Below are 14,145 nucleotides of genomic sequence, written 5' to 3' on the forward strand. Positions count from 1 at the left end.
AATAGAGAGCTATCTTTTAGAGAGATCTGATTAATTCTATAAACCCTAAAAAGTCCCACAGCAAAAGGCCTTCATCTGAGAAATATGATCTGTAATCCCAGATTTCCCCCCCCCCCCAAGTTTATTTAAGCTGCTGATGACAGAATTTAGACACAACTGGCAGGAGACCAACCAGTCCCTGTGTGATCCCAGGGGATGCTGCAGCTGCAGAGCCTGAGGGATGTCTGCCTGGCACCTTGCTGGAGTGGCACTGAAAGGGTCAAAATCACTTTAATGCCTTCACTGTGGGGAGCTGATGTTAGTAAATAAACAGTTTTTAGTGGCCTTTCAGTTCATTGAAAACTATGGGAGATTTTAAAACTGTGTTAGAGAGGGAGCATTTCAAAGCACTGAGTGGTAAAGACTAAAATTAATTAACACAGGTCACTTATTTCTTGCTGAGGCTAAACTAATGCATTTAAACAAATGCCCAAACTGTCCTGGAATGTTCCAATTTTACTGCAGAAACACCGCTTTGTGAGCTCTGAGGAAAAACAAAGCTGGCCTGCCAAGCAGGAGTATTTATTAGCTGTCTTCTCTCGATTTTCCCTGCTATTTCCTTGCTTCCATGACTGATGAAGACGTGCAGACATCAGTGCTGCCCTTATATCATCCACTTGTTTTCTCTGGTTTCCTGAGCTGCATAGATTTTTCTTTTCTGTAGTCTGATTTCGCATCCCATCACAGAAACAATCAACACACGGAATCACACCAAAAAAATCCAGTCAGTCAGCAAAAAAGGAAACCAATTTTCTGTTTTGAGGGCTAGTGCAACTTGTGTTTGTATCCATGCAAACTGAAATCTGAGAGGAAACCACTGTGCTGATGATACAACCCCCTGGCTCTGTTAATTAACACCTAAATTAATTTCCTCCAGCCCACCTATTTCCTAACTACACCCAGGACCTCTCCAGCAGAGGCAAGTCCTGACCAACATAGTGTTTCAGAAGCCAAAAAGTCTTTCCAGATCTTTGTTGCACATGCCAGAATCAGAAAGGCAACTCTTGTCCCCTCCTCCTGCCCGTGGGCACATCATCTTCTTGTGGTAATTTTATCAGGAAAACACAGTTAAATAATAATTTGCCATTTTGTTAGTCCACTTACCCTTATAGTCCCAAACAAACAACCACTTCCAAGCTACTCAACAAACCCAAGATGAATTAAAAGGTGCCATGGATCATGTGTAAAATGAAAGAATTTTGCTCAAGGGTGACCAGAATATTTTTTATTTACACTTGGTAGTAATGTTTCCCTCAACTGAAGTGTTTTCATAGCACCTTTGTAGTACCATCGAGAAACCTGCACTGTGGAACTGTGCTGTTATCAGTTTGGAAAACCCTATCCATCACTTTGAACAACTGAGGTTTGTAGTTCTTTCCAGTTTTCCCCTCCCAGTGACATCCTGAGCTCACAGATTACTCCAGAGAGTTGTGGGATCCTGAAGGTAGTCAAGGATTGGAGAACACTGAAGACATTTTACTTGTGTTTTCTCTTGGTCCCCTTATTCCAAAAGAAGTCAGGAAAGAGGGTGGTTTGGAAACTGTCAAGAAAACTATTTCTTCATGACATCAGTATAATAATTCCCAAGTTCTGGAGGCAACTCTTACCTTACACTCCTCGTAGTCTCTGCGGACATAGAGCAGATAAATCAACCAGTTCTTCCTCTCTAGGATTGGCAGCTCAGGTACTGTACATGGAAAATATTCACAGAACACAGGGAATCAGACTGAGAATCTGGGAGAGAGATTCCCAACCACCCCAACTGCCAGCACAAGGCAAGTAATTCAAGAACTGCAATTGCAATTGATGATTTGACTTGAAGGCTGGAGTGTGGACTTCTAACCATGGTCTGGTTTTATTCTACTTCTCAAACTGGTGGATAGAACACCTTATTCAGGATAGACACTAAATAAAAGCTCTAAGCAGAAAACTTCCACTTGGTCTAGTGTAAGGTGTCCCTGCCCACAGCAGGGGGTTGAAACAAGATGGGTTTTAAGGTCTCTTCCAACTGAAACCAGTCTGGGACTCTAAAAGGCTTGAGGCATCAGCTCCTCCCGGAGCAGGTCCTGGAGTAAACAGCTCCACACACACATTTTAATTCAACACCAACACTGGTTGGTGGAATTGGATTTTTTCAAATACACAAGAAGCGGCTTGGAGGAAATAAGCTGGATTCACATTTTGAAACTAGGGCAGAAGAATCAAAGGTCTTTAAGATAAATTTCTGGGAGTGAATGAGCAGGAAACAGGTGATACACACAATAGAAGATTGGGGAGATGCTGCCAGGCTGAAGGTGTGAATAATTTAAAGAGGTCAAACTGAGTTCTTTGAAACTGTAAAGGGACTAGGAAACATCACAGGTCTGAGACACTGTGAAGCTACTGCAGAAAAGCATTTGATGCAGTGGAGGAGGAAGCCTTGTGCTCCAGCATTTCAATGGTGCGGCGCTTGCAGCAGTAATTATGGCAAATCACGGATGGATGTTGCTTAGCGATATCCACGGCGGGTTTACAAGTTGAACACACTGCTGTGCATTTCATTAAGGCTGGGAATGTATTGCCTGGGACTGGTGTCTCCATGCCGAGGGGTAACCATAGCAACTGGCCCAAAAGCTCCGTGTTTGCAAGTCAATATTGTGACACGAGTGCAGAGGCAAAGGCAGGCGAGGGCTGGGGCAGAGCTGGGGGGAGCCGGCGCAGGGACACCTCCTGCAGCCCTTCGCAGCCCAGGGACACCGAGCAGAAGGTGGCACTGAGGGGCCGCGGTCCCCTCTGCCAGCAGAGGTGAGGAAGAAGAAACCCTGCAGGGGGAAGGGCTGGATCACGTTGGGAGACAGGTGCCAAGAGCGATTATCTTTTGGCATGGGTGCGCTTTAATCACTTCTGGAGCACACCAGGCTCTCCCCCACAACCCACATCAAGTCCAGTATCACTAAGAGCTCCTCAAACGAACTGGAATTCCTGCAGCTGTTGAATTTGGAAAACATTTCGCAAAGCCATTCTCATTTTCTTGGGTTTTCTTTCTTAAATTCCAGACTATCCAGCTAGATTAATATTAGAGCTGAGAATTAAGTGTGCACACCAGCAATTTAAGGTCAAGTACCTTCTAAAGAAGGTTCAACTACCGTAAAACAAATAGAAAACTCGCAGTCCAAACAAAAAAGTAATCCAAACAAACAAAAGAGCAATCCAAGCAAAGAAGTAATCCAAACAAAAGAGTAATGCAAACAGGCTAAGCTTACAGAAATTCACAAATCAGGGATCCAAATGTTCCCAAATTCTGCTCTGCTGTGGAATATCTGGATCTTTTTAAATAAAGCATTTTAATAAGCATGTTCCCAGATCAGATGGATTGATTTCTGATAGCTTCGTGTTTTCCATTTGTCCTTCTTAGAGTAAAACCATGAAGGGAAGAGTCAAGAGGGTGCCTAAACAGCTACAAATGGACCTGAAACTCCACTATTTCACATCTGGAGCACTGCTGTTCAGCAGCCCATTCAAAGGCTCCCTAATTCATTAACACTCTGTAATTATTTCGCTGTGTAAGTTATTATGGGTGCCAGGGTGTGACAGAAACACAGCACTTGCGGGTGCTGGAAATGCACTGCTCCCATCCCTGGAAGTGTCCAAGGCCAGGCTGGACAGGGCTTGGAGCACCCTGGGATAGTGGAAGTTGTCCCTGCCCACGGCAGGGGGTGGAACAAGTAGGCTTTAAGGTCCCTTCCAACCCAGACCAGTCTGGAATTCTATAAAAGCAGCTGGACTTGTGAGACCTTCCTGCCTGGCATCTCCTGGTGCCACTATCCAATATAAAACACCAAACCTGACACACCTGGGCACTTCCCACCTTCTTCTGTAAATATGGATTTATGAGCAAACACTGCAAACTCTATTTATCCACCAACATTCCACTAACAGTCAGAAGTAACCTTCACCATTTTGTGCCTATTAATGCAGCCTCAAATTAAAAAATCCTGCAGCTGTCTGACACAGGGAATAATCAAAACATCTCCAGACAGACCCCACCAGGTCTCCAACCATCTGTCCATGCCTTACTGGGAGGTTAAAAAGAAAAAGCACCATTAAAGGTTTAAATATACACCAATGTTGTGGGCTAAGATAAGAGGACAGTACACCAGCAGCGGGATGGAGGATTGGTTGTTTAATTCCTGAAGGAAAGAGTTTTTTCACACTTATGAGACAAGAGGGATGTTATACTCCACTCCCATGCCATGGAATGCCTGCTGGGAACAGGGCTGGGAAGGAAGAAATGCTTAAAGTCAGAGTGAGGGCTGAGTAGAACATCAGGCTGCAAAGAAAAAGGGGAAAACACGAGAAGTTGCCTGAAAGTGCTGGGATGGAGAGAAAACAGAGAAATCAAAACCCACCATGAGCTCCAGGAGTGAGCAACATTCACATCTGCAGAGACAAACCAGCTCTTCTTCCCCCAGTGATGCACTGAGCTAAGGATAACTATGTGGGATTGGGAAAACACCGGGAGATTTTATGCTCCTAAAACTCATTTGGAAATATCAACAAGGCTGAGGAGACACGACTCACTTTTTTTCTTCTTTCTCCCTAAGACAAACAAATTGAAAGCCAGCAAACAATTCTGATGTTTTTCAAAATCTGTGTCTAAATCCATGATTAAATTTGACACAGGAACATATATGATCCCCCCAAAAGTGGTCATGGGAAGTAAAGGATTATTACTATGCTCTATTCAGATGCCGAAAGAATTAATGGAAATTATTTATACACCTCTCCAGAGCCACAACCATCTTAATCTGCATTTCTGCTTTCTCACAAAGCAGTGGATACCTGCTCCTAGTGCATTTATCTCCCTCAGGTTTGCTCCCCCAGCCTGCTGATAAAGGCTGTCACAGTGCAACGGGTCACTGCCTTCTCCTGAAGAAAATGGAAATACAATCCCTGGCTATTTGGGTCTCTAGCTCCAGAGAATGGGAATAAAACACCTTCTTCAATATATGGACCTTCAGGAATTTCTCCTATGTCTCTGCTCTATGAAGACACTTTTCTTTGTCACCTCTGGCAATAATCCAGATACTGCACAGGCACAGGTTGGAAAAGAGTAGTTTAGATCCTTCCAGCAGTGAAGAAACACAAAGCCATTATTTTCAGTAAATCAATCTGCCCAAGGGCCAGTCCAGGAAAACACAATCATCCAAAAAACTTGGTAACTACAACAAAAAGAGTTTATAACTTGCATAATTGTCTTTTGGCCTCTCTTTTGTGGGATTACAAAAGTCCTGCACCAGGGAATCAGGCACCAAATATATGATTAAATGCCTTTGAAGTGTGTTTTGATTGAATTCAAAAGGGAATCCATCTGATCCCCCACCTCCTCGCTGGCCAGTGATTGATTGCATGAGCCACTTCCAGCAGTGTGATTTTTCTTTCTGACAGTGCTCCTTTAAGGAAGCCACTGGAGCGGAAACACCGACAGAATCGGAGTAAGATCATCAGGTTTGTATCTGTGCTGCTCTATCATCACTCTTCCCTTTATTCATCCTCTTATAGATTTTTTCAAAGGACTGAAAAAAATAATAATGAGTTATTCCCTTTTGTGTAAACCTCCCTAGGAATTTATTTTGTGCTTGCATCTTCATATTGGGTAATTATAGCTTAGAGATGGACTATCAAACAGTGGGGTTCAGATTTAATAAAAGGGCTTTAAATTGCTGTAAAGAGAAGAGGGGAAAAAAAGCCCCAGAAGCTTTTATGAGATTTTGTGTGGGAAATTACTGCTAAAGCACCAGCACTGAGAAAGAGCTCAAGAACATGTTTTAGTCATCTCAGAGGAAAAAAAACAGTTCAGAGCCCAGCCCTCCTTCCAACCCAGATTACTGGGAAAAGGTGCAAGCCCCAGTTCACCCCCTTCATCTCCAAATCCAAACTGAGCAGGGGCAGCAAAGGGGCAAGAAACTCAAGAAAACACAAGGAAGAACTTGTTTTGTACCAAAATCCACAATAACCTAAGGCACACATAACATAGAGCACAAGGAGAGAACAGAAAAGCTTCAGAAAGGCAATTAAATAGAAGTATTTTTAATTTTTTTATTCTGCAGTAGCTTCACAAGCCACAGTCTAGATCCATTGTGGTAGGTACCAGGTACGTGAGAAAGGTTATCCAAAAGGACTCAGTTGTCCCTTTCAAAGTTCAAATTCAAAATTCATGTTGTAAAACAGCATCATCCAAGCACAGAGGTGTTTTCAAAACTAACAAACATACAGGCAGTGCCTCAAGCTTCTGTTGCAACATTTTGATATTGAGGGAGTGTCACCACAGAAGATTTTGATAAAGAGAATCTTAGAATCGCAGGATAGCATGGGTTGGAAGGACCTTAAAAATCATCAAGTTCCAAACTCCTGTCATGGGCAGGGACACCTTCCACTATCCCAAGCTGCTCCAAGCCCTGTCCAGCCTGGCCTTGGACACTTCCCAGGATCCAGGGGCAGCCACAGCCTCTCTGGACACCCTGGGCCAGGGCCTCACCACCTTCACAGAGAAGAATTCCTTCCCAATATCCCATCTGACCCTGCCCTCTAGCAGTTTAAAACCACTGCACCTTGCTCCAAAGAAATCAAAGCAGGAAGCTGGGCTGTGGCAAAGCCAGAGGGATGGAGGTTATCAGCTCCCATCATTGGGCAAGGCTCGCTCGGATGTACAAGCAGCAGGACTGGACTGGATTGGAGATTCAATCCCCATTTCCAAGTAATTCCGGTCACTGCCTTAACAGCAAACTCCCAATGGCATAAAGACAATTCACTCGTCGCTGCAGGAGAGCATCCACATCGGAGAGGGAACACATGGAATTCTCTGCGGAGCACCGCCCGCCCCATCCCGCAGTCCCAGCCCAGCCCCCTGCGGACGTGTGCTGACATTATTGCCAGGGTTACCATTACTGCCACTCACAGAGCTTGGGGAAGGTTCGCTGTCAGGCATAGCTGTGCTTACAGCCTAAACGCAGCTCCGTGCTCTCATATCCATGTTAAATAAACATGGATAGGGAGGATGAGCCCATCTGTGCCTGTCTCCTTTTTGCCTTGAGCTTCACAAGCTGCCAACGCCAGGAGTTCTGCTACCGTTTGTAAATCCAGTGACAGGGAGGGAATGAGCATCTTCTGCGCAAAAATAACATTAAAATACTAGGGCACAAACTCAAACAGCTTCTACAGAACAACACAGCACTGCAGGGAATTGCATTTTCCAAAACAAGGTATGATCATGGATGGAAAGCATTTGTAAGCTCTAATACCAATTTCTTTATCAAGATTTAAAACTAACAGATTGCCTTGGTGTGAGAGGAGCATCCTACAAATTCCTAGCAGAGCCAAATTTAACAAGAAATCCTCTTCCTTCCTCAGACTCTTTTACTGAGACTGTGGCAGTATAAATACATTAGAGCTTTGAAAGAAAACTAGCACAGGAACATTGCTCTTCCTACGCCCAGACCCATCCTTGGAGTTTGAAAATGGAGCTATTAATGTATCCAAAACTCAGTAATAATGAAAAATAACCCCAAAGCCCAGCACTCAGAGGAGGCTCTACGAGCTGTATTTCACTCACCATGTGTGAGTGAATAGATGTGAGAATCGAGGTGTTTGTGTGCACAAATCCCTCTAAAATGGATATAAACGACAACAAAAAAAGGAGCAGCTTTCTCCTCTAGCCATTCTCTGTTTAATCCCTTTTCCCTCTGTTCTCCCATTTGCAAATTGTTGCTGGAATACCTTTAAATCAAGCCCTAAAGCCGTGTGGTTGCTCGTTATTTACAGCCAGCTGGGGTTAATAAAACTCATCACACACAGCCCGGCGCTGGCGAGGAGCCGTAACTCATCCCCGGAGCTGCCTCCCGTTGTTTAATAGCTCCACGAGGCGCAGGGAAAGCTGGAAGGAGGCTAGAAAACAGCGGTTTAAACAACAAAAAAAGCACCATTTCTGACTCTCCACCTCCCCCTGCAGGAAAATTAGCCAAGGATAGATGGAAGAGTTCAAAATTGTATCTTAAATCTGATTTATACTCTAGGGCATGGGGGAAAAGGGCATTTTCTCTTGCTACTTTGCACTGCATAAATCTCAAGAGTTGCTTGCTCAAATTTGTGTTTTCTGATTTAAGACATTTACAGTTCTGAGTTAAAGGAAGATGGTCTAATACACTGATTATTAAATGATTTTGCCTTATAAACAGAATTAATTTATTCAATTATTTGTCTTCTACCATGTGCTGCTCAGTTCAGCCTTAAGGTGAAGTGGGATGATGTGTAAATTAACACACACTTGTGATCCCCCTGGACCTCCCAGTGCCAGTGAGGCTCCCAGGGGCAGAACCAGTTTGCTGACTGGGAAATCTCCGTCAGAAGTAGGAGGCTGGTGAGATACCACTGTAGTCCTGAATCCATCTGGGGGCATGAGACTTACACACCTTAACACAAGTACATGATCCTGATCATTATTACATAAAAAGTTCGATTCAGGCCTGATACCACTCAATTCACATCTAAAATTTGATTCAAACAAATAACACCAGGGACAAATTTAGTAACAAATGCCTTCAAAAAGAAATTTGAAAAAGTGTGGTCTTTGCTGAAAAAGAACTGAAAGTCTGTTTGCTCTGCACAAGCCAATTTTGACCATCAGAGCTGACTGCTGAGCAGAGATGGGCTCGGAACACAGGAGAACTAAAAAATGGGGGAAAACCCCCAAAACCCAGGCTTTTACATGAGGGTTCTCAAGTCCCTGAGCACACTGCGTTTGGAGATACTCAAGGATCCAAGCCCTGGCATGACATGGCTTCCTGCTTGATGCCTTGTGCCCTTGTAGGCAAGTGGAGTCTGAGCTCTCTCCGGGTGGCTGCTTGCCAATGCTGTTCCCAGACTTGGGAAGCAGAGAACACCATTGGAAAGTCTTGGGAAGAAAATGCCTTGTGAACAGCAGAGGCAGTCCGAGATACTCCCTGCTGGCTCCTCACTGTCTCCTCCCACAGCAGCACTGGGATGGGAGATACTTCCCTCGCAAAGTGGCTGCAAGCATTCCCAAAATAACCAGCTTCTCATTAATTCCAGCATCAGGAGCACAGTAGTTTGGGGATTTCCAGTCTAATCCTTCCTTTGGCTTTAATTCCTATGCTTAGTCTTTTTCTGTCTACAGCATCAGGTATTTTACATGGAAATTTGAACTAAAATTGTTGTAAGGCATTTGTAAGAAAAGCCTTTCCTTTAGAAAGCAAAAAAAATTTCAGCAGGGAGAGGACCACAAGCCAGCCATGACAGTCTTTGAAACTTCCCACTCCATGGGGAATAGACCCTAGAACCTGTCCTTAGTTCATCCACCACCAAAGAATGTTACACTGGAGGAATATTATAATAATATATATACACACACACAAAAAAAAATATAGAAGCTGGTCTTGCTAACATTTCAGCACTCCCTACTACAAGACCATATAGTTTGAGTTCTTCCAGCCTCATTGCCTTAGGATAAAGTTTTCCAGTCTATCTCGGGATGAACATTTGCCTGTGCACCTTCACTCTTCCCTACTGCACAGATGTGTTAATCACACAGCCTTTAATTACACAGTCACAGAAGCACACCCTGCCTCCTTCTAATTATGCGTATGAAAATGAATCACAGTCAGGCAGGGAATGAAATTGTTGAGAATTATGAATAAACTAGTGACTAAATCCCAGGACTTGCAGCGTGTGTAACGCAGCTGGAAGCGTTGGCAGCAAAGGGGACAGGCCCTGGAAGGAGTGAATGGAGATATTTTTTATTCAAAAAGCCCTCAGTGAGCTGCTCCTTGGTCAGCAAGTCCCATCATTCCTGTGCCACAGATGCTGTTGGAGAGCTGGGCTAAATCTAACAGGTGATTATGTCACTAAAGACTCAGATGCTCAAATTCCAGCTGCACAGACAACAGGAATTCTGACTCTTGAGTGAGCTGCATCTCCTTCAAGTGTCTGAAAATGAAGACATGAGTGACTTGCCTTGGGCTGTCTCCAAGGTAAAAGGAGAGGAATAGAGATCCTTAGGAAGGGATTCATCCCAGCACAAGAGGCTGGGAAAAGTCAAGGAATGGCAGAGATGCCCTTCCCACTGACTAAACATGGAGCACGGGTGATCTGCTGAGACTTGTTCTACATCAGAGATCTCAATGCAGAAAGATGAATCCCACCCTTCCTGAATTTGTCACTTACTATTTTTACAGAATTATTTTTAAATTCCCACCAGGAGATGCCATTTTATCTGTATGCAGCACGCCAACGAACTGGAGCTGAAGGCTTTAAAATCAAAATGAACTTGCCTGGCACCAACAACTTTAAAAGGAACTTCAAAAAAATGAATTTACCTGGTTTAAAAGCTGGCACTAAAATGTTCCTGCTGTGCTGCCTGCAAAGGATTCCCTGCTTCCATCAGCAGATATTAATGTACACACACAAGAGGGCAGAGCTGTGCTAGCACATTCCAACTTAAATATTACCAGTTCTTTGCCATGCAGGGATTACTGGGCTGTTATTTTGGGGAGAAGAGGATGAAGTGAAGGATATTATAGAATTTAATTACCCAGAAATGATAATCCATTTTTTAATCTCACTACTCAAAACTAGCAGCTGCATCAGATCCTGAGCATCACACACAGCACTCACTGCTCCCCACTTATCGGCAAAATGGAAATACCCAAGTCTCTTACATAAAACAATGATGTAATTACCAACTAATCTAGCTTATTTAGAAACCAGTTTTCTTCCCACAAGGTTGGAGGTTCAAATGGACTAAAAGATCTTGGTTTGCACATGGCCAAATTAAAGCGAATGGGTAAGGACAGATAAGGGCTGGATTGGCTCCCCCCTACCACAACATTGCCACTAAGGCCTTTTCTTTCTGACACACTTAGAAGTATTAATTAATTTAACTCAAGGGGGTTGTTTTTATCTGGATTTCTCAGGCAGCTTCACTCTCACAAGTTCAAAGGCAGCTTTGAAGCCAGCTCAAAGAATGGATTTATATTGATTTAAGAAAATGTATCAGAAATTCAGAAATGATCAGCACTGCAAGTGCATGGAATCAACTCATCAGGGTAGAGAGTTCCTGCTCTTCAGATTAAATACTCACAGAATCCCTTAAAACATCTGCAGGAGCAGGAGAGATCCCCACTGGTTCATCTGGGAGAGCAGAAGCCACCCGGAGAGAGACAGGACAGCTCATCAAAAGCCACTTATCTACCTCTGCATAATCTGAGCACTATTTATTATCTAAGAGCCACATTTTGAGATTGTTTATTGTCACTGGCACTTCCTAACCAGAGTCACCACCCAATGGGCCAAGCAGTGCATTGCAATGTATCCATTTATACGATACTTTTCATTTCATGTCTCTAAATGTTTTATTAACCAAAAGCCTGCAGCATCCAAAATCTGTCACTGGATATCAGGCTAAGTTTGTGGTTGATAAATGGAAAGAAACAAAAGCCAAAGCACTTTGCCAAAGGTCACAGTTAATTCCTTGCTTCAAACCCTAGAAAAAACATACCTACCCCAATGCCCAGGCTGGGGAGAACACTTGATCCCTGCTAATACTCTTCCAGGGTTTTCATTTTGAAATTTATCTACCTGACCCTCGCTGTGGTAAGGGGTGTGTAGAGGTAGGTGGTGACAGTTCAGAATTCTCATTCTTGACAGATTAATGGATTTTTAGGACAAGTTCTTCCCAGTGATTCAAGTGAAATACATTTTGCTTCAGTGAGTTTATTATATTATGTACATATTTAAGATTCTTCCTTGTCATTAAAACACCATCAGTGCATCTCAGAAAGTCTGAGGTCTCATATTCATGTAGAAATCCAAATGCATTCAAAATTGGTCCCATTAACCTCTGAACTGTTATTGGACAAACATGAGCTCAGAACTTACTTTCTAAACATTTTTCAACAATAAAGGGATATAAATTCAAGTTATGTTCCATAAAAATCAGCAATACAAGCTGGTAAAAGCACTTCTCCACTCCAGTACTATCAGATCCTATAAAATGACTTGATTTGCCTGTGTGGGAAAAAGGAAGTGGGAAGATGGGAGACAGCCTATCTCAATTCCGAACCAGTAAAGCATTTAGGAAAATATCTGATTAATTTAGAATGCAGGAGGGAGATTAAAACCCCACCTCAGCCGGCTGACATTAATTCCTTATTGCTTCGAGGAACTGAGCTCCCTTTATTTCACCCTCAGTCACTTGGGGATCAACACAGGGAGAGTTATGGATCTTGATGGAGCAACAAAGGGAATTGATTTTTGGAGCAGCTCTCCCCACAGGGGGTAAAGGACAAAATAATGAACGGTTTTGCTGCTCCTGTGTCAGCTGCTGAGGAACGATTGTCACCAAGTGTGGCCACAAGATACTCGGCAGGAGTCGGATCCACCCATGCCGTTAATTCAGATTGTTGGATGGAGGTTTTGAACCCAATTTCACCAGCACCATCTGCTCCAGAACCTTTAGACCTCCTTCAAGCTCGTTGAACACTCATCCTCTTCCTTCAGGGCTGGCCTGAAAAACAGACTCCGTTGCAGGCTGCCTGCAAACCAGACTCTCCCAAATCCCAACTTTCAGGCTTTCGCAGCCCAACAGCCACATGATGGATCAGCTATTTCACGAGCAAATTCTGCCTCCCAACTCAAAGTTATCGTTTTGAGAGCCATAAAATCAGGTTGCTAAATACTGGTTGTAGGTTTCCACTTCCTGGCTCACGGGCAGGATCACAGAAGGAAAGCAGGGAATAGTGAGGGGAAACTGCTCCACCTAGGCTGAACAGTATCCAATGTATTCTCACCCGCATCGCTGAAAATGTGGTCTTCTGGTTAAAGTTACAAGCCTCACATATGTATTTTGTTATTCCAGTGACTTCTGGCAAGTTTGAGATTCCATTCTCAGAAACATACATTTAATACCTCACTCCTGCCCAGTACAAACACAGACAAGTTATTACAGGCTGAATGCAGCACTGTGATGGTTAAAATAGGGCTTCATCAATGACTTAACACTGCTATATCTGTGTGCAACCATATTATTCATTATTGCTCTGTTTGGGCACGAATTTTAGCCACACCAAACTGTTCACATGGTCTCTGCATTTCACAGACCTGTTTGTGCTGATGTTGGGTACAGGATCTCTCTTGCCTGAGAAAACACCGATACCACAGCTTTATTCTGCTTGAAAACACAATGCAAATATAAAAAGGCAAATTCCTGCAACAGAAAGTGGCCATTCAGTGTTTAAAATGTCAGTTTAAAATAAGTTTAGCAGCGCTCTTCTGTTCAAACACCGCTGATGTAGCCTGGCTCCTAAAGTTCATCAAAATTCTCCTCAGCCAAACTAAAATAGGATGAGATATTTAATTAAGATGTTCTACAAATATTCTATTAAAAAACCCAACTGTCATGGGAAAAAAGATGCTGCTCTTTCCTGCCAAATTCCACAAAAACAAATCCAACATCCTTTCGTTCTCCCTCCTCCTCTTTTCCATGCCCCCAGTCCCCCACCCACACATAAAGGACACTGTTACATCACTCCAAGTACAAATCTTTTTCCTGCCCTCATTTCCCAGAGATTAACAATCAGGCAGCTCAAATCAGCTTTCCCCGCTGCCCTGAAGTCAAATATTAAATGGCAAAGCCCAAAGGCTTGCAAGGTGTTTCAGTCAGAATGACCTGAGGTGTGCCAGGCACTGGAGATGCCTCAATTTACCTTTAAGGGACAGAAAAGAGAATTACAAAAGTCACAGGCTAGAGGATTTTTTAAAATTCATCATCATTTTCTTGGAGTCAAGGCTTGTGTCAGTATAAAATGGAGATCCAGTGCCACAAATAAATGGGACTTGCACAACGAGGCAGAGCAGGGTGGGGGTTACGGAGGATGAGGAGATGGGAGTCGTAACCTTTACAGAAAGGGATGGAGATGAACCATCTCACCAGGGAACCCATCTGTGCCTCCATGGAAGTCACACTAATTGCTTCAAAGTAACCAATTTAAAGTCATTTTGGAGCAATCCTTGCTCTAAAAGAGTTGAGGGTCAAGATAAAAGTAAATTTGGGAG

At 43.4% G+C, this 14,145-nt stretch overlaps 1 protein-coding gene across 2 annotated transcripts in view; it reads right to left on the bottom strand.

Annotated features, from left to right (window-relative positions):
- BBS4 (Bardet-Biedl syndrome 4) overlaps positions 1–14,145 on the bottom strand; it is a 34,933-nt gene that overhangs the window by 17,498 nt on the left and 3,290 nt on the right. For both annotated transcript variants that reach the window (XM_085071069.1, XM_085071068.1), the window contains one exon: positions 1,647–1,726. In XM_085071069.1, coding sequence (XP_084927195.1) covers positions 1,647–1,726 — 80 coding nt within the window. The remainder of the gene's footprint in view (positions 1–1,646; positions 1,727–14,145) is intronic.

Source organism: Lichenostomus cassidix, chromosome 10 (assembly GCF_008360975.1).
Source record: "Lichenostomus cassidix isolate B80296 chromosome 10, HeHo_3.0, whole genome shotgun sequence".
Taxonomy (NCBI): Eukaryota; Metazoa; Chordata; class Aves; order Passeriformes; family Meliphagidae; genus Lichenostomus; species Lichenostomus cassidix.